Here is a 26,085-nt window from a genome sequence, read left to right as displayed (position 1 = left end):
ATAGAGACTGAGCTATACAGAGTACATTTACATTGATAGATGGATTAACATTTGGATATCTATGTCCCTTCCACTTCCCCAGTAATGACATAGCAGCCAGCCAAAGTGGTCGGCTCCGCACAAGGTACACCTATTCATGGCTCAAAAGGTACCTGGTCTTTTGTCGTGTGCTGAAAAGATTTGCCTTATCCACTCAACCTGTGAAGCTGTTAGGATAATTAATCTGTTTCCCATTCTGCAGATAGACTGACAGACTGTATCCATTTTTGCAGATCTGCTCATCTCACCTTTGATCATAAAGCCACCAGTGAATCCATTGTTGAGGCTACTTTGAGTCACAGGTCAGAGTGGATCTGGTGTGACATCTTTTGGGAGATCATCAGGTGGATAACCTCAGCACCAATCAGTTTTTATGGAGACTACGCTGTTGCAAGAGACTAGGTGGATGTATGTGAATGCTTGGTGAGGCACACACACACAGAGAGTGAGAGACATGTAGTGAGTTCAGTCTTACCTCAGAAAAACCTTTAGATTCCAGAATAGTTGCAAGATGGTGCAGCTTGGAGGCGTCCGTCGCATATTTTTAATCACACACATATCGAGACAGAACGTGTGCTTGGCTGAAGAGTGAAAATGTTCTGTACTGTTTATCCTGACGTCAGTAAGCACGTCTTGAACTACTGCTGCTGTCTCGCAACTACGTTTCAGAAAGAATTAGGGAATCGATAGGCTGGAGTCCACAATTTGCACATCGGTCCTCCCGGAGTCACTGAAATTATTTCTGCATCTATTCCAAACTGGACTAAAACAGCACAATGAACAACTGTGCATTTCTACTGATCCTGGCCGTTCAAATCTACGCCGAAGGCATAGAGGGACCAACAGGTAAAGAGCCATTTCATCCTGTTTTCAAGTCACTGCGCACTTGGGAAGCGATGCATCCATGGTGGAGAGTTTTACATCAATGTATTGATCCTGAAAAGGGGGTGTGAAAGGTGTCGCAGTATGTTTTCCGCAGTTAACTTTATTCATAGGCGACTGAAGGCTATTCAACGGAAGGCTCGATTTATTGGATAATGAAGAGGGTTTACTGAACTGTCAAGATGCGAGATAAGGGGCTTTTCATAAGAATAGGCAACTTATGAAAATGTGTTACATTAGATTGCTTCGAATCTGAGGACAGTGCTTGTTTTGTGGCTCACTGTTTTGAGAAAGACTTGACCCTCTGCTTAACAGATCAGAATCCACCTCACATTCCGCTTTTTGTTATAACTTTACCATATTTAAAGGGACGGGTAGTCTAGGGTATGTTATTAGTAAATTCGCCTAATCGTTTATAGCCAATATTTCCAATATTTAAGTAGGCTATTCAAACAGTGCGTCGGCTACCCTGTCATGATAACTTCTTCATATGTTTTGCTACTCTAATTCTAGATGAACATTTCTGGACATTAAATTCCCGAAATTGCATTCCAACGTGTAAATGTGGATACAGCTTTACCGATGTTTTGTGTTGAGTTCTGTTTTAAAGCCTCATATCTAATTGAAATATGCAGACTGCTGAGGGAAAATCATGCTTTGATTGAGAACATGTGCTGACCAGCTGGCAAGTGTCTACACTGTCATTTTCAACATCTCCCTGACCCAGTCTGTAATACCTACATGTTTCAATCAGACCACCATAGGCTATGTGCCCAAGAACGCCAAGATAACTGTCTAAATGACTATCACCTCATAGCACTCAAATCTGTAGCCATGAAAGGCTAGTAATGGCTCACTTAAACACCATCATCCCAAACACCCTGGACCCATTCCAATTTGCATACAGCCTCCACAGATGACGCAATCTCTATTACACTGTCTATTACACTCTCCCACCTGGAGGAACACCTACACTATATATACAAAAGTATGTGGACATCCATTCAAATGAGTGGATTTAAGCTATTTCAGCCACAGCCGTTACTGATGTGTATAAAACCTTTGTCTTCGTCTTTTCCCGTGTATTTATCTTTTTATATATTTTTTTTGGCATATCTTTTTTTTATATTTTTCTTAACCTCAACTTCAACATACTCTCCTGCAATCCACCTCACCCAATGTGGTATGGATCTACTATTTTCTTTACTTTTGTAACGGCGGTCCTCCTCCTCTTCGACCGAAAAGGAGGAGTATTGAGGGAACCAAGGGGCAGCGAAGTTTGAACACATATTTATTTAACAAAACAAGAAAACGATCGTGAAGCTAAATAAACGATGTGCACACACAGGCTACAAACGTTTAACATAGACACGAACTTGTATAAACTAACAAAACAACAAAACGGTGTAGACAGACCTATACGACGAACTTACATAAAAACAAGAAGAACGCACGAATAGGACAATTAGACTACACAAACCGAACAAACCGTAACAGTCCCGTATGGTGCAAACAATTACACAGACACGGAAGACAATCACCCACAATGAACACTGTGACAACGCCTACCTAAATATGACTCTTAATTAGAGGAACGCCAAACACCTGCCTCTAATTAAGAGCCATACCAGGCAACCCAAAACCAACACAGAAACAGAAAACATAGAATGCCCACCCAACCTCACGTCCTGACCAACTAACACACATAACAAACTAACATAAATAGGTCAGGAACGTGACAACTTTAGAACTGGAACCCCCAACAGTAGCTAGCCAGCTAACTAGCTACTAGCTAGTAGTCAGCTAGCCATTGCTAGCAGTCATCAGTTAACCTTTAGCCCGGACAGCTCTTGCCAGTCTGCACAGCGCAATTCAAACCAGAGCATATCGGACTTATTTTTCTCCATATCTCTGGATTCCTACCGCAAGCTCTGAACCTTTACACCTGGATCATCGCAGCTCGCTATCTGCTATCTGAGTGGCCACTCCTGGCTAACGTCTCTGTCACGAAGCAAGCACCAATTAACCTGAAGCTAGCCTATGCTGGGCACATATCCCGGCTAGCTGAAGAGGTCTATCAGCCACTCCACGGGCTACAATACCTATTTTGCCAATTGGCCTGGACCCCTTTTACTGCCGATATGGAGCCCCGCCAATCCATCACGACTGGACAACCGACGTAATCTGCCCAAGGTTTTTTTTCAACAGGCTCCTCCATTGCGACGTCCCTGAATGCCCATCTGCTAACCGCGGCCCGCTAGCTGTCTAGAGCATATCGGACTGTTAACTGAAGAGGCCCATCAATATACCTATTTTGCCAATTGGCCTGGACCCTTTTACTACACTGGTCTGCCGATGTAACCGCACGAGGGGGCTACAACAGATTTCTTCCATCGCGACGTCCCTCTAAGGCCGTTCTGCTAGCTTGCTAGCCTCGGCCCGATAGCTGTCTGAATGGCCGTGTCTCCAGCCCGCCTAGCTACTCACTGGACCGCTATGATCCCTCGGCTACGCATGCCTCTCCTTAATGTCAATATGCTGTTTTGCTGTTTTGGTTAGTGCCTTATTTCACTGTAGAGCCTCTAGCCCTGCTCAATATTCCTTAGCTAACCCTTTAGTTCCACCTCCCACACATGTGGTGACCTCACCTGGTTTAAATGATGTTTCTAGAGACATTATCTCTCTCATCGTCACTCAATGCATAGGTTTACCGCCACTGTATTCACATCCTACCATACCTTTGTCTGTACATTATGCCTTGAATCTATGCTCCTTTTACTCTCTGTTCTGAACATACTAGACAACCAGTTCTTACAGATTTCTGTCTTACTATCTAGGTCTGTGCCCAAACAATTTGAGCTTCTAATTTTTAAAATCCACCTTTCCAGAAACAAGTCTCTCACCGTTGCCGCTTGCTATAGACCACCTTCTGCCCCCAGCTGTGCCCTGGACACCATATGTGAATTGACTGCCCCCCCCCCCCCCCGTCTATCTTAAGAGCTCGTGCATTTAGGTGACCTAAACTGGGACATGCTTAAGAACAAATTCTTATTTACAATTACAGCCTACCCTTGTTTAAAAGCATGGGAGCCGGTTAATAACTTTCTTTTATATTCCAGGCATTTCTTTCAGATCCACAAAAATCACAATAAAGCGCCTATGCAAAGCCCTCACTCTGTCACGCAGAATCTTATTCCAGCGTCTGCCAGCCAGCTGGAAATCTTTGTGTGTGTGTGTGTGTGTGTGGGCTACCTGCCCCTTCCCTCTGAATTATAGGTTACTGTAGCCTAACTACAATGTTACAAGCATGGTTCAGAAACCATGATGGCATCTTGCCATCTTGATGTAACACATGTATCACTAGCCACTTTAAACAATGCCACTTTTATATGTTTACATACCCTATTACTCATCTCATATGTATATACTGTACTCGATACTATCTACTGCATCTTGCCTATGCCGTTCGGTACCATCACTCATTCATATATTTTTATATACATATTCTTATTCACTCCTTTACACTTGTGTGTATTAGGTAGTTGTTGTGAAATTGTTAGATTAGATTACTCGTTGGTTATTACTGCATTGTCGGAACCAGAAGCACAAGCATTTCACTACACTCGCATTAACATCTGCTAACCATGTGTATGTGACAAATACAATTTGATTTGATTTGAAACTACTCAGGCTATATAGAATAAGCAGAGGTTAAACATAAGCTGAGAGTCAAAGAGACCGAGAGGAAGATGAATGGGACGCCTTGCGAAGAGCATGCCTGCCTTCGACTGGGCATACAAATCACAGCACTTGGTGTTAAGCTGAAATTCATAAAACACCCATGGATTAGTTTGATTTTCTGCTGCCTGTAAGATGAGTAACCCAGTCGGGGTCTGGCACCCATCCACGTAGCCCTGCCACATTATATATCAGCGGGAAGGGGAGCAGAGACAGGAGAGCAGAGCACAGCACTCCTCTCAAAAGCACACTGCTTAATCACACATGGCTGGGGAGGATGGGAGGAGGATGGTCTGGGGGACACCTAGGGGGTTATAGCACCACACTGGGTACCCGCTCTGAGACAAAACCGCCTGTCACTCTATATGACAAAATCACTCCCTCTCTGTCTTTTCCCTTCTCCCTCCACGCTCTTTCGCCCTCTCCCTCCTCGCTCTCTTGTCCTCTCCCTACAGACGTTGGTTGGTCTGGCTCGTGGTGGAAATGTTTCACCTCTGTGGTTCCAAAAACAACATTGATAGCTTTTTCTTCTGTAATGATTTGCAACCTTTTGTCTTGGACTTTTTGTAATAGACTTGAACCAAATTAACATCTTGAAAAATTTACCCAAAATGCCTACATACCCAGTGGACTCTGAGGCGAGTATCTAAGCTAAACATGTAGAGTATAATATTCAGTGCGTATTTTATAATTCACACAATAAAGCTCCTCCCAAGAGAAACATGAGTGGATACACAGCATGCATTTATTTTTTTTATTTCACCTTTATTTAACCAGGTAAGCTAGTTGAGAACAAGTTCTCATTCACAACTGCGACCTGGCCAAGATGAAGCAAAGCAGTGCGACACAAACAACAACACGGAGTTACACATGGAAAAAACAAGAGTTTAGTCAATAACACAATAGAAAAAAAGAGTCTATATACATTGTGTGCAAATGGCGTGAGGAGGTAAGGCAATAAATAGGCCATAGTAGCGAAGAAATAACAATTTAGCAAATTAACACTGGAGTGATAGATGAGCAGATGATGATGTGCAAGTAGATATACTGGTGTGCAAAAGAGCAGAAAAGTAAATAAAAACAATATGGGGATGAGGTAGGTAGATTGGGTGGGCTATTTACAGATGGGCTATGTACAGCTGCCACGATCGGTTAGCTGATCAGATAGCTGATGTTTGAAGTTAGTGAGGGAAATACGTCTCCAGCTTCTGTGATTTTTGCAATTCGTTCCAGCCATTGGCAGCAGGGAACTGGAAGGAAAGGCGGCCAAAGGAGGTGTTGGCTTTGGGGATGACCAGTGAGATATACCTGCTGGAGCACCTGCTACGGGTGGGTGTTGTTATCGTGACCAGTGAGCTGAGATAAGGCGGAGCTTTACCTAGCATAGACTTATAGATGACCTGGAGCCAGTGGGTCTGGCGACGAATATGTAGCGAGGGCCAGCTGACTAGAGCATACAGGTTGCAGTGGTGGGTGATATAAGGGGCTTTGGGGACAAAACAGATGGCACTGTGATAGACTGCATCCAGTTTGATGAGTAGAGTATTGGAAGCTATTTTGTAAATGACATCGCCGAAGTCGAGGATCGGTAGTATAGTCAGTTTTACGAGGGTATGTTTGACTGCTTGAGTGAAAGAGGCTTTGTTACAAAATTGGAAGCCACTTCTAGATTTAATTTTGGATTGGAGATGTTAATATGAGTCTGGAAGGAAAGTTTACAGTCTAGCCAGACACCTAGGTGTTTGTAGTTGTCCACATATTCTAAGTCAGAACCGTCCAGCGTAGTGATGCCAGGCAGGCTGGAGGGTGTGGGCAGTAAACGGTTGAAAAGCATGCATTTGGTTTTACTAGCATTTAAGAGCAGTTGGAGGCCAGGGAAGGAGTGTTTTATAACATTGAAGCTCGTCTGGAGGTTAGTTAACACAGTGTCCAAAGAAGGGCCAGATGTATACAGAATGGTGTCGTCTGCGTAGAAGTGGATCAGGGAATCACCCTCAGCAAGAGCGACATCGTTGATATATACAGAGAAAAGAGTCGGCCCGAGAATTGAACCCTGTGGTTCCCCCATAGAGACTGCCAAAGGTCTGGACAACAGGCCCACCGCTTTGACAAACTGAACTCTGTCTGAGAAGTAGTTGGTGAAGGCAGTCATTTGAGAAGGCAGTCATTTGAGAAACCAAGGCTGTTGAGTCTGCCGATAAGAATGTGGTGATTGACAGAGTCGAAAGCCTTTGCCAGGTCAATGAAGACGGCTGCACAGTACTGTCTTTTATCGATGGCGGATATAATATCGTTTAGTACCTTGAGCGTGGCTGAGGTGCACCCGTGACCAGCTCGGATACCGGATTGCACAGCAGAAAAGGTACGGTGGGATTCTAAATTGTCAGTGATGTGTTTGTTAACTTGGCTTTCAAAGACTTTAGAAAGGCAGGGCAGGATGGATATAGGTCTGTAACAGTTTGGGTCTAGAGTGTCACCCCCTTTGAAGAGGGGGATGACCGCGGCAGCTTTCCAATATTTAGGGAAAAATCCAATCTCGTACGATACAAAAGAGAGGTTGAACAGACTGGTAATAGGGGTTGTAACAATGGCGGCGGATCATTTTAGAAAGAGAGGGTCCAGATTGTCTAGCCCAGCTGATTTTGTACGGGTCCAGGTTTCGCAGCTCTTTCAGAACATCTGCTATCTGGATTTGGGTGAAGGAGAAGCTGGGGAGGCTTGGGCAAGTAGCTGCGGGGAGTGCGGAGCTGTTGGCCGGGGTTGGAGTAGCCAGGAGGAAAGCATGGCCAGCCATAGAGAAATGCTTATTGAAATTCTCGATTATCGTGGATTTATCGGTGGTGACAGTGTTACATAGCCTCTTATTCTCCATTGACTTTACAGTGTCCCAAAACTTTTTTGAGTTAGACCTACAGGATGCAAATTTCTGTTTTGAAAAAGCTAGTCTTTGCTTTCCTGACTGACTGCGTGTATTGTTTCCTAACTTCCCTGAAAAGTTGCAAATCGCGAGGACTATTCGATGCTAGTGCAGTCCGCCACAGCATGTTTTTGTGCTGGTCGAGGGCAGTCAGGTCTGGAGTGAACCAAGGGCTATATCTGTTCTTAGTTCTACATTTTTGAAAGGGGCATGCTTATTTAAGATGGTGTGGAAATTACTTTAAAGAACGACCAGGCATCCTCGACTGACGGGATGAGGTCAATATCCTTCCAGGATACCCGGGCCAGGTCGATTAGAAAGGCCTGCTTGCAGAAGTGTTTAAGGGAGTGTTTGACAGTGATGCAGGGTGGTCGTTTGACCGCGGACCCATATCGGATGCAGGCAATGAGGGAGTGATCGCTGAGATCCTGATTGAAAACAGCAGAGGTGTATTTGGAGGGCAAGTTGGTCAGGACAATATCTATGAGGGTGCCCATGTTTACGGATTTAGGGTTGTACCTGTTGGGTTCCTTGATCATTTGTGTGAGATTGAGGGCATCAAGTTTAGATTGTAGGACTGCCGGGGTGTAAAGCATATCCCAGTTTAGGTCACCTAACAGAACAAACTCTGATTTAACTGGCGTCAAGGGGTTCCACTCATCTTTCAAGCAAACTGCTTAGGAATAATGACGCTGTGTCTGTTTGTCTGCCTGTCTGTTTGTGTGGATGTTCTTGCATGTCCTGCCAGCAATAACTGATGTTGCTGCCGGTGTTGAAGACAGTGGCTCTGCTCTAATAATAAGAGCACCTTCTCACTAGGCAGTCATTTAGACTAAGTGTGCCGCTTCATACCCCTTCTCATCTCGAAACTGTCTTAACGTCTCACAACATTGAAATAGGTGAGAATTTTCGGCACACTTCGGAAAATGAGAGATGTGACACAGGACAATTGGCATAGATTATGCCACTTAGCCGACAGCATACAGAGGTATGATGAGGGACAGATGGCGAGCAGATTTCTATCCTATTCCCATTTGACAGAGCAGAGGAGGTGAGGGGTGAAAGTGCTGGATAGGGATCCTGTATCATTAAAGAGCAACTGGACGTAATAATTTACTTATCTGGTTGAAAACGGCCTATGTGGCATCGATTATTAGTCATTTATTCCAGTGTAAGTAGGATTAGGGCTAGCACAATTATCGTATAATTTTATAACAAACAAATATGGACAATAACCGTGATTTATTTATTTTTTCTTCATATTTGTCTAATAACATTTTAGGGGTTTCAACTTCAAGTAGGTATATTTGACCCAATAGCAGTTTTTAATTTTTACATGAAGTGGGTAAAGTTGGTAGTAATTTTATGCGCAGAACAGCACCATTGGGAGGAGAAGCTTCATTTCAATTGTGACAATCACCATTGCCATGACAATTAATCGTTACCCAAAATTCCATAATCGTCACAGCCCTAATTAGGTAGGATCGGAGGTGTAAAGCACTTAAGTAAAATACTTTTTGGGGGGTATCTGTACTTTACTATTTATATTTTTGACTACTTTTACTTCACTACATTACTAAAGAAAATAATTTACTATTTATTCCATACATTTTTCATGAAACCCAAAAGTACTCGTTACATTTTGAATGCTTAGAAGGACAGGAAAATGGTCCAATTCACACATTTATCAAAAGTACATGCTTGGTCATCCCCACTGCCTCTGATCTGGCGGACTCACCAAACACACACATTCTTTGTTTGTAAATAATGTCTGAGTGTGCCCCTGGTTATATGTAAATACATAAAAAAAACTAGAAAATGGTGCCATGTGGTTTGTTTAATATAAGGAATTTGAAATTATTTATACTTTTACTTTTGATGCTTAAGTATTTTTTAGCAATTACATTTACTTTTGATACTTAAGTGTATTTCAAACCAAATACTACTTGAGTAAAAGTCCAAAAGTATTTTGCTGGTTGACTTTATTTCACTTGAGTCATTTTCTTTTAAGGTATCTTTAATTTTACGTAAGTATGACAATTGGGTACTTTTTCCACCACTGGGTGAGATTTGTGTAACCGAGTTCACCCCGATTTACATGAGGGTTGGTTTTGGATTACAATCTTGCCCACTATCACGAGATGGTAGATTTGTCATGCACGGCGAAACAGTTGTGCTGATTGTGCTCGATATGATCAAGACAGCCAGAACCTACAGACAGTGAGATAACCGTCTCATATCTGTTTATATAAGACAACACGTCGCCAATGTTATGTTGTTTTAAAGAACATTCGGCCCCTAATCCCTTTATGGAGTGGCCACTTGCTGATGTGTTCGATAGTGATCATGATGTGATCACTTGAGTCTACAACTCTTTTAGTCAAAATTTGAATTGAGCACTTGTATCCCAACTGGCACTCAATATTCCAACTTTCTAAACCCATTTGCGAGAATATTGTGTCCTGCCGCAACATGTTTTATAACATGATTCGCTATGAAACACTGCCAGGCAGCACACTCGGTTAAGAGTGAGAAAGTTTTTTGCCATCAAAAAATGGCACCGAAGCACACACGTCACCACTCACCAGTGACTTAGGGTGCACTCGTCAATTCACTCTGGCAATCTATACACCACACAGTTCAGAGCATTCTGGTTTGAGAGTGCCAGAGCACAGAATAATAGATTTAATTTAAAATGACCGTGTACCAGGAAGTCTAGAAGTTTTGCTTGCCTGAGGTAATCTCATGATAAGCTGTAGACCACACTATTTACCAGGAGAGCTTTCATCTATATTCTTCGTAGCTGTCTATTTACCACCAGAAACCGATACTGGTACTAAGACCGCACTCAATGAGCTGTGTACGGCCATAAGCAAACCAGAAAACGCTCATCCAGAGGCGGCGCTCCTAGTGGCCGGGGGACTTAAACTTAAATCTGTTTTACCTAATTTCTACCAGTATGTTAACCTCTCTTGGGTACGTGAGACGTTAGCGTCCCACCTCTTCAACAGCCAGTGAAACTGCTGGCTGCCAAATTCAAATACAGAAATACTCATTATAAAAATTCAGAAAACAAAACATATTTTACATAGGTTTAAAGATTAACTTCTTGTGTGTCAGATTTTTAAAAAATGCTTTACGGCGAAAGCATACCTTACGATTATTTGAGAACATAGCCCACTAGACAAATCATTACAAACAATACCCAGCCAAGTAGAACAGTTATACGAGTCAGAAATAGAGATACAATTAATCCCTTACCTTTGATGATCTTCATATGGTTGCACTCAGCAGACATTCATTTACTCAATAAATGTTCCTTTTGTTCAATAAAGTCTCTTTATATCCAAAAACCTCAGTTTTGTTTGCGCATTTTCTTCAATAATCCACAGGCTCAAACGCAGTCAAAACAGGAAGACAAAAAAATCCAAATTGTATCTGTAAAGTTCATAGAAACATGTCAAACGATGTTTATATTCAATCCTCAGGTTGTTTTTAGCCATAGAAATCGATTATATTTCAACCGGACAATAACGTAGTCAATTTAAAAGGTAAACAAGAAACGCACTCTCTCGGTCTCGCGCATGAAAAATCTCTGTGACACTTTAGGGTCCACTCATCCAGACTACGCTTACTTCTTCATTTTTCAGAATACAAGCCTGAAACAATTTCTAAAGACTGTTGACATCTAGTGGAAGGCATAGAAACTGCAATTTGAGTACTAAGTCAATGGATACTGTAATGGCATTGAATAGAAAACTACAAAACAAAAAAATAAAACGACTTCCTGAATGAATTTTTCTCAGGTTTTTGCCTGCCAAATCAGTTCTGTTATACTCACATACACTATTTTAACAGTTTGGGAAACGTTAGAGTGTTTTTATCCAAATCTATCTGTTATATGCATATCATATCTTCTGGGCCCGAGAAGCAGGCAGTTTAATTTGGGCATGCATTTCATCCAAAATTCCGAATGCTGCCCGCTACCCCAGAGAAGTTAAACCAGAGGGAAAAAAACTCTAGACAACCTTTACTCCACACACAGAGAAGCGTTAAAGCTCTCCCTCGTACTCAATTTGGCAAATCTGACCATAATTATATCCTCCTGATTCCTGCTTACAAGAAAAAAATTAGAGCAGGACGCACCAGTGACTGGGTCAATAATAAAGTGGTCAGATGAAGCAGATGCTAAGCTACAGGACTGTTTTGCTAGCAAAGACTGGAATATGTTCTGGGATTCTTTCGATGGCATTGAGAAGTACACCACATCAGTCACTGGCTTCATCAATAAGTGCATTGTGTACGTACATACCCCAACCAGAAGCAATGGATTACAGGCAACATCTGCACTGAGCTAAAGGGTAGAGCTGCCACTTTCAAGGAGCAGGACTCTAACCCGGAAGCTTATATGAAATCGCGCTATGCCCTTCAACAAACCATCAAACAGGCAAATAGTCAATACTAAGATCGAATCGTACTACACCATCTCCGACACTCATCGGATGTGGCAGGGATTGCAAACTATTACAGGCTATAATGGGAAGCACAGACACGAGCTTCCCAGTGATACGAGCCTACCAGACGAGCTAAGTTAATTCTATGCTTGTTTCTGGACAAGTAACACTGAAACATGTATGAGAGCATCAGCTGGACGACTGTGTGATCACGCTCTCCGCAGCCGATGTGAGTAAGACCTTTAAACAGGTCAACATTCACAAGGCCGCAGGGCCAGACGGATTACCAGGACGTGTACTCCGAGCATGCGTCTTCACTGATATTTTCAACCTGTCCCTGACTGAGTCTGTAATACCTACATGTTTCAAGCAGACCACCATAGTCCCTGTGCCCAAGAACACTAAGGTAACCTGCCTAAATCACTACCGAGCCGTAGCACTCACGTCTGTAGCCATGAAGTGCTGTGAAAGGCTGGTCATGGCTCACATCAACACCATTATCCCAGAAACCCTAGATCCACACCAATTTGCATACCACCCCAACAGATCCACAGATGATGTAATCTCTATTGCACTCCACACTGCCCTATCCCACCGGAACAAAAGGAACACCTACCTGAGAATGCTATTCATTGACTACAGCTCAGCGTTCAATACCATAGTAACCTCACTAAGCCAAGGACCCAGGGACTAAACACTTCCCTCTGCAACTGGATTCTGGACTTCTTGACGGGCTGCCCCCAGGTGGTAAGGGTAGGTAACAACACATCTGCCACGCAGATCCTCAACACGGGGGGCCCTCAGGGGTGCGTGCTCAGTCCCATTCTGTACTCCCTGTTCGCTCATGACTGCATGGCCAGACACGACTCCAACACTATCATTAAATTTGCCAATGACACAACAGTGGTAGGCCTGATCACCAACAACGATAAGACAGCCTATAGCAGCTGTCCCCAACCATATTTGCTACCAGGCCGCACGGAAAGGATAAATGTATTTAAAAAAAAAAAACATCTGTAAAATAAAATAATGATATACTATTTGATATAGGCTATTTGTGGCTATTTGTGCAGTAATTACACAACTTGGTGCGGTCTGTTGGTCTTTTTCTCACCACTCTAATATCTCTGTCATGCCCACAACAGTTTACAGATTTTGAACTTGAGTAATGCTATCAGCTGATCTAAGAAGGGCTATATAAATTCATTTGTTTTGATTTGATTAATGCGCGTGCCGTGAGTTCATCACGGTCTGCGTGTGCTGGGTTGCCCGACCAACTTTGTACTAGCTAGCTACGTTAGCTGACATGAATAAAAACAAACAAACATCGCTGGAGAGCTTCTTCAGGAAGGGGTAAATGTCACGTTCTGACCATAGTTCTTATGTGTTTTGCTTGTTTTAGTGTTGGTCAGGACGTGAGCTGGGTGGGCATTCTATGTTGTGTGTCTTGTTTGTCCGTTTCTATGTTTGGCCTAATATGGTTCTCAATCAGAGGCAGATGTTTTGTGTTGTCTCTGATTGGGAATCATATATAGGTGGCTTGTTTTGTGTTGGGGATTGTGGGTGGTTGTTTCCTGTCTCTGTGTTTTCTCTGCACCAGATAGAGCTGTATCGGTAAGCCACGTTTGTTATTTTGTTATTTTGTAAGTGTTCACTGTTTAATCGTCATTATTAAATCATGTTGAACCCGAGCTACGCTGCGTCTTGGTCCGATCCCTGCTCCAGTTCCTCTTCAGACGAAGAGGAGGAAGGCTGCCGTTACAGTAAAGGAGATAAAAGGGCCAACGACGATGTCGATAATGCAGAGACAGCAGAGCCCGAGACTGCAAAAAAAAGATAACCTTTTTCAACGGAAAATATGATGAGTCCTACCTAAAATATGGCTTCATTGCGACAAGTCACTCACATGCTCCAAGCCCCCTGTGTATATTATGTGGAGATCGCTTGCCACAGTGTTTGAGTTACGAGAGCTGCTGCAGAGATTTCTTTCAGAAAAAGTCACCACTGGCAGCTCATTTCAATGACGAGGAATGGGTCGCAAACTCGCTTTCCTGTGCGACATATTGAACCAGCTCAACGAACTCAATCTGTCACTTCAGGTGAGAATGACAACTGTCTTTAAGTTGGCAGATAAAGTGGCTGCATTGAAATCCAAACTGGAACTGTGGGGATGGCGAGTGGACAAGGGCATGTTTGACATGTTCCAAACGTTAGCAGGGATTTTGGGAGAGACTGAAACTGGGCCGTCTTTCTCCCAGCTGGTGCGTGATCACCTAACTTCCAATGTCACTTCCCAACCGCCAAAGGCCCACGAAGTGGGAAGGAATGGATCTGCGACCCATTTGTGAGCGTCTCTGGTGAATTGTCCATATCCGTGCAGGAAGAAGATCAACTCCTTGAGGTTGCAAATGACGGTGGCCTTAAAAGTATGTTTGAGAACTTAATCTCTGCCAAACTTCTCTATTAAAAACAAAGGCTGAATATCCTGAGATAGCTACACAAAGGGCTAACCTGGCTAGGGACCAGGTTAGCCCTTTGCTAACATGAATGCAGTTGGGTATGACAAAAGTAGAATTCTTTCTGTGTAGCATGAGGCCTTAGAAAAGCATGTTTTAGGGATTAAATGAATATTCTGAAACAATCAGACAAGGCACTCTGATGTCCAAAGTAGTACTTTTCAAAGACAACTCATTAAAATAGGGTTAGTTGTAGATCGTGGAGAACTCAATAAAATTATGGGAATATATGCATATACACTGCTCAAAAAAATAAAGGGAACACTTAAACAACACAATGTAACTCCAAGTCAATCACACTTCTGTGAAATCAAACTGTCCACTTAGGAAGCAACACTGATTGACAATACATTTCACATGCTGTTGTGCAAATGGAATAGACAAAAGGTGGAAATTATAGGCAATTAGCAAGACACCCCAAAAAAAGGAGTGATTCTGCAGGTGGTGATCACAGACCACTTCTCAGTTCCTATGCTTCCTGGCTGATGTTTTGGTCACTTTTGAATGCTGGCAGTGCTCTCACTCTAGTGGTAGCATGAGATGGAGTCTACAACCCACACAGGTGGCTCAGGTAGTGCAGTTCATCCAGGATGGCACATCAATGCGAGCTGTGGCAAAAAGGTTTGCTGTGTCTGTCAGCGTAGTGTCCAGAGCATGGAGGCGCTACCAGGAGACAGGCCAGTACATCAGGAGATGTGGAGGAGGCCGTAGGAGGGCAACAACCCAGCAGCAGGACCGCTACCTCCGCCTTTGTGCAAGGAGGAGCACTGCCAGCGCCCTGCAAAATGACCTCCAGCAGGCCACAAATGTGCAGGACAAAGAGGTAGCCCAGGACAGAGAGGTAGCCCAGGACAGAGGGACAACTCCGGACTAGTGGCAGCTCCGGACTGAGTGGCAGCTCCGGACTGAGTGGCAGCTCCGGACTGAGTGGCAGCTCATGACTGGAGGGCAGCTCATGACTGGAGGGCAGCTCATGACTGGAGGGCAGCTCATGACTGGAGGGCAGCTCATGACTGGAGGGCAGCTCATGACTGAAGGGCAGCTCATGACTGTAGGGCAGCTCCTGACTGGCTGGCGTCTCTGGCAGCTCCTGACTGGCTGGCGTCTCTGGCAGCTCCTGACTGGCTGGCGTCTCTGGCAGCTCCTGACTGGCTGGCGTCTCTGGCAGCTCCTGACTGGCTGGCGTCTCTGGCGGCTCCTGACTGGCTGGCGTCTCTGGCGGCTCCTGGCAGACGGACGGCTCAGACGGCGCTGGGCAGACGGACGGCTCAGACGGCGCTGGGCAGACGGACGGCTCAGACGGCGCTGGGCAGACGGACGGCTCAGACGGCGCTGGGCAGACGGACGGCTCAGACGGCGCTGGGCAGACGGACGGCTCAGACGGCGCTGGGCAGACGGACGGCTCAGACGGCGCTGGGCAGACGGACGGCTCAGACGGCGCTGGGCAGACGGACGGCTCAGACGGCGCTGGGCAGACGGACGGCTCAGACGGCGCTGGGCAGACGGACGGCTCAGACGGCGCTGGGCAGACGGACGGCTCAGACGGCGTTGGGCAGACGGGCAGTTCAGGCGCCGCTGGGCAGACGGGCAGTTCAGGCACCGCTGGGCAGACGGCAGACTCTGGCCGGCTGAGACGCACTATAGGCCTGATGCGTGGTGCCGGAACTAGAGGTACCGGGCTGAGGGCACGCACCTCAGGGCGAGTGCGGGGAGGAGGAACAGGGCTCTGGCGATGCACTGGAAGCCTGGTGCGTGGTGTAGGCACTGGTGGTACTGGGCTGGGGCGGGAAGGTGGCGCCGGATATACCGGACCGTGAAGTAGGACACGCGCTCTTGAGCACCGAGCCTCTCCAACCTTACCAGGTTGAATGGTCCCCGAAGCCCTGCCAGTGCGGCGAGGTGGAACAGCCCGCACTGGGCTATGCAGGCGAACCGGGGACACCACCTGTAAGGCTGGTGCCATGTACGCCGGCCCGTGGAGACGTACTGGAGGCCAGATACGTTCGGCCGGCTTCATGACATCCAGCTCGATGCCCAACCTTGCCCTCCCAGTGCAGCAAGGTGGAATAGCCCGCACTGGGCTAAGCACGCGTACTGGGGACACCGTGCGCTTTACCGCATAATACGGTGTCTGACCAGTACGACGCCCTCTCACTCCACGGTAAGCCCGGGGAGTTGGCTCAGGTATCCAACCCGGCTTCGCCACACTCCCCTTTAGCCTCCCCCCCCAAGAAATTTTTGGGTGAGCCTCTCGGGTTTCCAGCCACTCTGCCTTGCAAGCGCCTCATAATGCCGCCTCTCTGCTTTTGATGCCTCCAGCTCCGCTTTGGGACGACGACACTCCTCTGGCTCTGCCCAGGGTCCTTCTCCGTCCAGAATCTCCTCCCATGTCCATTCTTCCTTGTACTGCTGCTGCTGTTGCTGCTGCCCGTTGCCACGCTGCTTGGTCCGGGTTTGGTGGGTGTTTCTGTAAAGGTTTTCTTCCAGGTGTGAAGGAGAGGACCAAAATGCAGCGCGGCTAGTGTTAAACATGTTTAATACAAACACAAGTGAAACACTACAAACAACCTACAAAATAACAAATGTGCAAAACCGATACAGACCTATCTGGTGCAGAACACAAACACAGAGACAGGTAACAAACACCCACAAAATCCCAACACAAAACAAGCCTCCTATATATGAGTCTCAATCAGAGACAACGACTACCATCTGTCTCTGATTGAGAACCCACACTAGGCTGACATAGAAACAGACAAACTAGACACACAACATAGAATTCCCACCCAGCTCACGTCCTGACCAACTAAACACATACAAAACAACAGAAAACAGGTCAGGAACGTGACATTAAGTGTTCCCCATTATTTTTTTGAGCAGTGTATATTGAAAGTGTGCTGCTTATTAAACTACAATTATTGACAAGACAATTAACATAAACTCAACAAAAAAATAAACGTCCTCACACTGTCAACTGCGTTTATTTTCAGCAAACTTAACATGTGTAAATATTTGTATGAACATAAGATTCAACATCTGAGAACAGAAATGGAATAATGTGTCCCTGAACAAAGTGGGGGTCAAAATCTAAAGTAACAGTCAGTATCTGGTGTGGCCACCAGCTGCATTAAGTACTGCAGCGCATCTCCTCCTCAATGACTGCACCAGATTTGCCAGTTATTGCTGTGAGATGTTACCCCACTCTTCCACCAAGGCACCTGCAAATTCCCGGACATTTCTGGGAGGAATGGCCCTAGCCCTCACCCTTCGATCCAACAGGTCCCAGACGTGCTCAATGAGATTGAGGTCCGGGCTCTTCTCTGGCCATGGCAGAACACTGACATTCCTGTCTTGCAGGAAATCACGCACAGAACAAGCAGTATGGCTGTTGGCACTGTCATGCTGGAGGGTCATGTCAGGATGAACCTGCAGGAAGGGTACCACATGATTAGGGAGGAGGATGTCTTCCCTGTAATGCACAGCGTTGAGATTGCCTGCAATGGCAACAAGCTCAGTCCGATGATGCTGTGACACACCGCCCCAGACCATGATGGACCCTCCACCTCCAAATCAATCCCGCTCCAGAGTACAGGCCTCGGTGTAACGCTAATTTCTTCGACGATAAACGCGAATCCGACAATCACCCCTGGTGAGACAAAACCGCGACTCTTCAGTGAAGAGCACTTTTTGCCAGTTCTGTCTGGTCCAGTGACGGTGGGTTTGTGCTCATAGGCAACGTTGTTGCTGGTGATGTCTGGTGAGGACCTGCATTACAACAGGCCTACAAGCCCTCAGTCCAGCCTCTCTCAGCCTATTGCGGACAGTCTGAGCACTGACAGAGGGATTGTGGATTCCTTGTACAGACATTGTGTCTCACAGTACGGACATTGCAATTTATTGCCCTGGCCACATCTGCAGTCCTCATGCCTCCTTGCAGCATACCTAAGGCACGTTCACGCAGATGAGCAGGGACACTGGGCATCTTTCTTTTGGTGTTTTTCAGAGTCAGTAGAAAGGCCTCCTTTAGTGTCCTAAGTTTTCACAACTGTGACCTTAATTGCCTGCTGTCTGTAAGCTGTTAGTGTCTTAACGACTGTTCCACAGGTGCATGTTCATTAATTGTTTATGGTTCATTGAACAAGCATGGGAAACAGTGTTTAAACCCTTTATAATGAAGATCTGTGTAGTTTTTTGGATTTTTACGAATTATCTTTGAAAGACAGAGTCCTGAAAGAGGGATGTTTTCTTTTTTTGCTGAGTTGAGTTATTTGATACATTCCACCATCTGCTTCACAGCCAAAATAATACCAGTGGTGGAAAAACTAAATTGTCATACTTCAGTAAAAATAAAGATACCATAATAGAAAATGACTCAAGTAAAAGTGAAAGTCAACCAGTAAAATACTACTTCAATAAAAGTATTTGTTTTTAAATATACTTAAGTATCAAAAGTAAATGTAATTGCTAAAATATACTTAAGTATCAGAAGTAAAAGTATAAATAGTTTCAAATTCCTTACATTAAGCGAGCCAGACAGCCCAATCTTCTTGTTTTTTTATTTATGGATAGCCAGGGGCACACTCCAACACCCAGGCATAATTTACAAATAAAGCATTTGTGTTTGGTGAGTCCGACAGATCAGAGGCAGTAGGGATGATAAGGGATGTTGTCTTGATAAAATGTAACTAGTACTTTTGGTGTCAGGGAAAATGTATTGAGTAAAAAGTACATTATTTTCTTTAGGAATGTAGTGAAGTAAAATTGGTAAAAAATATAAATAGTAATGTACAGGTACTCAAAAAAACGACTTACTAAGTACTATACACCACTGAGGAAAGATCCCTCATCTGAAATACACATGATCTGTGTTTCTCTCCCTGAAGCAGCAAAAAGAGGGTCTGCAAGACGGATGCTTCTAGTGCTACTACTTCTCACCTCTACCTAGAGGGAAGAGACTCTCTCGCATGTGTTTCTTTTTAGCTTATTGGCTTATTTTGTAAAAAGTTTTATACTGCAGTTTTTTTCTTTATAAGTCATCGAATATATTCTGATTCTTGACCGTGATCAGCGCAGTGGCTCACCCTCATGTATGTACAGGTCAGTAAAGTCATAGAAAGGTCAAAGACCAGTGTTGCATGATCATGTTATGACATTGTCTGGGCTATAGAGCTGCCCTTTATCATTCTGTATTGAGATACCACCACAGTGAAATATGAAATCGACACACTCTCATGAGACAAAACAGCTACTTCAGGCCTTTCTGTGTGATGGATGCAGGTTTCACATGGATCCCTGGTCTCTCTGTGGACTGGTTAGGTCAGGCCCTGTGGGCAGTGCTAAACACATACAGTATCCTCTATGAGATTCCATCTCCACATTTTAACTGACTTGCCTATGTCATGGAAATATTGAATCAAATATTTCTCAGATATAAAGTATTCAAAAATACTTTGTTACAAAAGTAACAGAAGCCGAGCAATTCCAGTGAACAACTGCCTTCTCTTGTTATAGACCTCAGGCTTTATAGGTTTCCACTTTCAGATAACACACATGGTCACTCCCCTCTATGTAGATGATTAACACCCCTTGGCCTCTTGCCACCATTATCTTTCTGTATCAATTCTTGGTTGTTTACAGATTCTATTGGTGGCATATCCATAGCAATGATACAAAAAAGAAGACACAGACATAATGCAGGTGTCTGTCCAATGATAATCATAGGACTGACTACACAATGGCTCTCCCCAAGACTGTAATGGCACAGACATACATATACAATACAATCACATGCTTTAAAGCTAGTCACAGGACCAGGCAATGACTTCCCTCAGACCTACAATAGCACAGGCATACATTTTCTGCTTACGCTCTGTTTTTACATGTCTAGTGATTAACTCCATGTTGACCCTCTGTTCATTCACCTGAGCTCAGCCCCCATTCTGCTTACACACGTCTATTAATTAACCATGTGTTGATTCTGCTCACTACCTCTGGGAGAACAGTCCAGATACTGGAACATCTCCATGATGTCATGAATCCTCTCCTATAGCTAGTTAAAACTTCTTATGGCTGAATGGGTAGTATTGAGTAGCTTGGATGAAAGGTGCCCATATCAAACGGCCTGCTCCTCAGTCATAGTTGCTAATATTTGCATATTATTATTAGTATTGGATAGAAAACACTCTAAAGTTTCTAAAACTGTTTGAATTATGTCTGTGAGATTAACAGAACTCATATTGGCAGGCTAAATCCTGAGTTGAAATCAAAACAGGAAGTCAGAAATCTGAGCTTGTCTGTATTCACCAGAGTCCCTTAAGAAATCCAATTGAGTTATGAATGATGTTGCACTGCCTAGGGGTTCCACTAGATGTCAACCATCAATAGAAATTCCAATGAGACTTCTATGATGTTGTGGGAGAGAATGAGAGCAGAATCAGTCAGGTGTCCATCAAGCAGCCTGATCATGCCTTTTCTTCATGCAAGACACTGACGTTCCATTGCTCACGCAGACAAGAACGAATACTCGACCGGTAATATCACATTTTGAAGTTTTTGTCCGATATAACGCTGACCAGAATTAGCGTTTGGTATGTAAACCAGACGCGCTAACAAAAGAAGGTATTTGGACATAAATAACTGATTTTTTCGAACAAAACAAACATTTATTGTGGACCTGGGATTCCTGGTGTGCTTTCTGATCTAGATCATCAAAGGTAATGGAATATGTATCATGTATTTTATTGTTCATAGTGACGCCATCTTTGCAGCTGTGGTATGCTGTTTTTGAGTGCCGTCTCAGATTATAGCGTGCAATTCTTTTTCCGTAAAGTTTTTTTGAAATCTGACATAGCGGTTGCATTAAGGAGAGGTACATCTATAATTCAATGTGTATATCATCTATATTTATGATGAGTATTTCTGTTGAAACGATGGGCTATGCAAAGTCACTTGATGTTTTTGCATTTGAATCTTGTAGCCTCAATGTAAACTCAGATTTTTTTATATAAATGAATTTAATCAAACAAAACATGCATGTATTGTGTAACATGAAGCCCTATGAGTGTCATCTGATGAAAATAATCGAAGGTTAGGGATTCATTTTATCTCTATTCTGGTTTTTGTGAAGCTATCTTTAGCTGGGAAAAATGGCTGTGATTATTGTTGTTTTGTGGTGACCTAACATAATCGTTTGTAGTGCTTTCGCTGAAAAGCCTATATGAAATCGGACACTTTGGTGGGATTAACAACAAGATTACCTTTAAAATGATATAAAACACATGAATGTCTGAGGAATTTTAATTATGAGATTTCTGGTTTTTGAATTTGGCGCCCTGCACTTGGACTGGCTGTTGTCATATCGGTCCCGTTACTGGGACTGCAGCCATAAGAAGTTTTAAATAAAGGTAAATGATAAAATAGAAAAAATACTGAATCACAGCATTGTGTAACATAAACCTTAAAGGGGGATGGATAGAAAGAGAATTGAAAGATCAAAAAAACTTTCAGAGAGAGGTGGCGCTTGTTTTCCATGACTGATCTGTTAAATCCCCTAACTAACCTTATCCCTTCAGAGGACCTGTACAGTGTGGTGCCCTGACAGAGTCACCTTTGAGGTAATTGTGCCATAACAGAACACAACACCATTCAGACAGGAATGTGTTTTTTGTGGCTCTCTGGCTAACTTTGCTTTATTCACTATACAGGAAAAGGGAAAATGTCCTTCCAGACAATTTAATTCCTTCCCCCTGAGCCGAAACGGAATAGGGAGGCTGAGTCTGACTCTGAGTTGATATGTCGGTGAGAAGGTGGGTTTGGAGGGTGGTGGTAGCGGGTGCGGGAAGGAAGGGGAGGGGAATCATGAATGGTCGGCTTAAGCTGTCATTACACTGCAGGGACAGGATTAACTGGGGCAAGTTTTACCTCAATGACGGGCGCTCCCTGGCCTCACATCATTGGCTACACTATCAGTGTGGTATTTAGAATGTTGATTTCCTGTGGGGCTAGCTAAATAGGTTCCTGGCTGGGGAGCAGGCCCATTCAGTAGTGAGTCCTCGGTATTTAGCCCAGTCCAGTGAGTCCCAATTGCGCCAGAGGTTCTGCTGCTGAAGGATTTAAGATGGGTTCTGTCTGGGGGCTTTGGACCTGACACACACAAACTGGAGGGATATTCTGAAGCCATTCTTTTCAGTTATTTTGTGATACATGTCTGGGTCTGACTCTTGTCTCTGTGCATGGATGTCTGAGTTTGTGTCGTGAAGAAGTGTGTGAGGAAGATTCTCACACACACTGATAGTCGCGTGCTGTCTAGGCATTTGTCATGGGGTTGCGAGGCAGGAAGCCTGTCTTAGTTTCTACAGTGCTGTTGAACTGATGAAATACAGGAGCCCAGCGATACATTATTTCTCTTGGTCCTTTATCCCCACATTTTGTCTATCCCCCTCCATCTCTCTCTCTTTCTCTCTATTTCATTCTCTGCCTCTTGCGCTCTCTCTCCTGTCTGTCCGTGGGTAATATGTCCCAGTGTTTCAGGGAAGGGGTAGAAGGTGTGTTTTCCCTAAGGCTACAGGGTAAAAAACACACGTTGAGTTTGAAAGGCCCACGACAAAGTCATAACTCCACTCCCTTAGGTTATGGGAGAAGGTGACTTCATTAGCCAGCTCCAGCATCACATTAACTTGATTACACTAACTGAGTTTAGATGGCGACATTGGTACTGAGGACGCAGCTCACACCTGGAACTATTGTTTTGTGTGTATACTGTGTGTGTGTTCGTCTAGCAGTGCTTGAGGGAGGTCTGACACCTGGGACTTTGGCGTCTCTGTACTGAGTTAGGTTTTATGATCTACAACATAATGAGCAGGTATTAGCCTGGGAACCGTCTATAATTACATTGCAACTGATGTGGGTAATAGTCCTGACGCTCGCACTCTTACTTGCTTATGGTTTTCCATCACTGTTGACTTTGCCCCCGATTTATGTTTGTTGTGAGGGGGTTTTGTTTGTGCCATTGCATGTGGCTGTGCAGGCCAATTCGAGACCCACGCATTTGCCACATGAGGGACAGGTGAGTTCTATACCAGAGAGTGGTGCCCCTGTTGCACACTGATGCCGTTGCCCTCGCAGTTCAATTCTCATCTCTGTGATTGTGTCCTTGAGGTGTGTGACACCCAGGTGGCAGGTGGAATGCCAGGTATGGCGGTGGTTGTTGCCAGTCACTCCATGTTTACAGGCTGGATCTCACACCGCTTCAAGAGGGTCTTGCTGTGGTCCTTTAAGCATTTATTTTGTCCCCGGGCAGATTTCCATTTTTCAGGTGGCTATAGAGGATCTTCTGGGGAATGCGGATCATATGCAGGTGTCTCTGAGCAAGAAACGCTTCAATGCTCATGGTTTGGGTTTGTCTGTCGATGTAGGGTACCCTATGTTAGGCCCAGGATCCGTTGAAGACACCGGGTGTTAAAGGCCTCAAGGATGTTAATGTGCATTCTGTACGGTGTCCAGGCTTCAGAGCCCTACAAAGGGTGGATTAACGCACTGCCTTGTAGACTGCGGTCTTAGTGGGTATTGCCAGGTTCCTGTTCTTGGAATACTCTGGATTTGAGTCGACCAAAGGCCACAGATGCAGTCCCACACAAACCTGGATGTCATTGTCAATGCTGCATGTTGGGGACAGGACACTGCCGATATAGGTGAAGTGAGGTACGACTTCGAGTTGTTGCCCATCGATGTGGACATATCTCAATGGGTGTGACTTGTTGCACAATGATTTGCATCTTTTTTATGTTGATGTTGATGGAGGAGACCACATTTAGAAATGCTGCATGGATTCTGGTGAGTGGGCGAGAAAAGCACGGTCGTCTGCATATTGTAGTTCAAAGATGTGTTGAGCTCTTTGGTGTCAGAAATTTGAAAAGATTGCCATCCAGGTGGAACTGTATGCTCACTCCGTCCTCATCACCCAAGGACTTATGTGAGAGGAGAGTGACTGCAGTGAGAAACATGTTGAAGATGACAGGGACGAGGAAACAAACTCGTTTCACTTCAACCTCAACATTGAATGGGGTTGCCTGATCACCACCAATGCACACTCTGGCTTGCATTCCAACATGGAACTGCCGGAGCACTTTGAGGAACTTTGACGGAAGGAGCTTGTGGTTTTTCCGTGGTGAAAGCCTTGGAGAGGTCGATAAAACCAAGGTACAGATCTTGATTCTGCTCTCTGCACTTCTATTGCACCTGCCTTACCATAAATACCATATCGGTGGTACTGCAGTCGCGTCTGAAGCCACATTGGGTTTCTGGAAGGATGCTTTCAATTATGTGTTGCCAAGCGATATAGCATAATCCTGGCTAGGACTTTGTCAGCAACCGCGGGGAGGGATACTCCTCTCCTCTGTCACCTTTTCTCTTGAAAATGAGATATGGCTTCCGAGGACCAGATATTATTCATCAGGAGGGGAAGGTAGCGATTGAGGAGGTATGTGAAAGCATCCACGCAGTCATTCTCCTCTCAACTCAACACAACACATGCTTATAGATCTCAGCCGCGATTCCTCTTGTTGTTTTTGAGAACCTTGATGAACCCTCAGAAAAGCTCGGGGGAGAGTCTAATTGCTGGACAGGGGGGATGTTGGGCAGCTCGTTGAGTGCGTTGTGTACTGTTGGGTTTCCCTTGTTGAGAAGGGTGCTGAAGTGCTCAGCCCATCTTCCCAGAAACTGATGGAGCCACACACATCAAGGGCATACATCTGTTGATCTCACTGGGGTTATGTTTTTTTCTTTGGGGACTGTAGATAGATTTGATGGCATCATAGAAGTCAAAACGTAGCAATATCTGTGAGTTTGGGTGGATGAGAAGTTGAGCTTCACCACCCATGTTTTTATTTAACTAGGCATGAACAAATTCTTATTTAGAATGACGGTCTAAAAATTGAGAACCTTGTCAGGAAACAAAAGCTGCATATTACCAGCACAAAGCTTGTTTTTCCTTTGCTGCCAGAAAATAGTTGATTTGTTGTACTTTTCTCTCTGTGTTGGACTATGGTGATACTACTTATGTGCAAGCCTCCAGCGCTACACTGAAGGCTCTTGACTCTGTGTATCATGCAGCCCTTTGTTTTGTCACCAATCAAAGACGTCTAACTCACCATTCTGATTTCTACAGTGCTGTTGGGTGGACATCACTACAAACACGCAGGTTCAAACACTGGTACATTCTTATTTATAAGTACATTTTAGGAAAACTGCCATTTTATCTGTCCTCGAAATGAAAACACATACAAGCTCAGATCTCAATCTTGTTTGATGCTAACAGTCCTAAAAATTTGAACCGAGCATGGAAAAAGGTCCTTTCATGACAGCCCTGGTCTTGGAATTCCCTCCAAGCCAACCTAAAACTCCAGGACCTGGGTCCTCATTTATAACTGTTGCGTAAATGAAACACTAAATATCTGCGTGCACAATTTCTGAAAGACTGCTCACGCTCAAAAATATTGAGATTTATAAACTTGCCGCATGCCATACATATACATGTTTCCCG

General features: G+C 44.4%; 1 protein-coding gene across 9 annotated transcripts in view; it reads left to right on the top strand.

Annotated features, from left to right (window-relative positions):
- The first annotated feature begins 386 nt into the window (after positions 1-386).
- Positions 387-26,085, top strand: part of LOC129857827 (receptor-type tyrosine-protein phosphatase U-like) — a 262,960-nt gene continuing 237,261 nt past the window's right edge. For 3 of the 9 annotated variants that reach the window (XM_055926449.1, XM_055926447.1, XM_055926444.1), the window contains exon 1: positions 389-885. In XM_055926449.1, coding sequence (XP_055782424.1) covers positions 816-885 — 70 coding nt within the window. In that variant the 5' untranslated portion in view covers positions 389-815. Of the gene's footprint in view, positions 886-26,085 lie in introns of all 9 variants that reach the window. The other 6 variants (XM_055926452.1, XM_055926446.1, XM_055926445.1 and 3 more) reach the window with 5 other exon arrangements.

The sequence above is a fragment of the Salvelinus fontinalis genome, chromosome 6 (genome assembly GCF_029448725.1).
Source record: "Salvelinus fontinalis isolate EN_2023a chromosome 6, ASM2944872v1, whole genome shotgun sequence".
Taxonomy (NCBI): domain Eukaryota; kingdom Metazoa; phylum Chordata; class Actinopteri; order Salmoniformes; family Salmonidae; genus Salvelinus; species Salvelinus fontinalis.
Note: the sequence above shows the minus strand (reverse complement) of the source record. Positions and strands in the feature narration are given on the sequence as shown.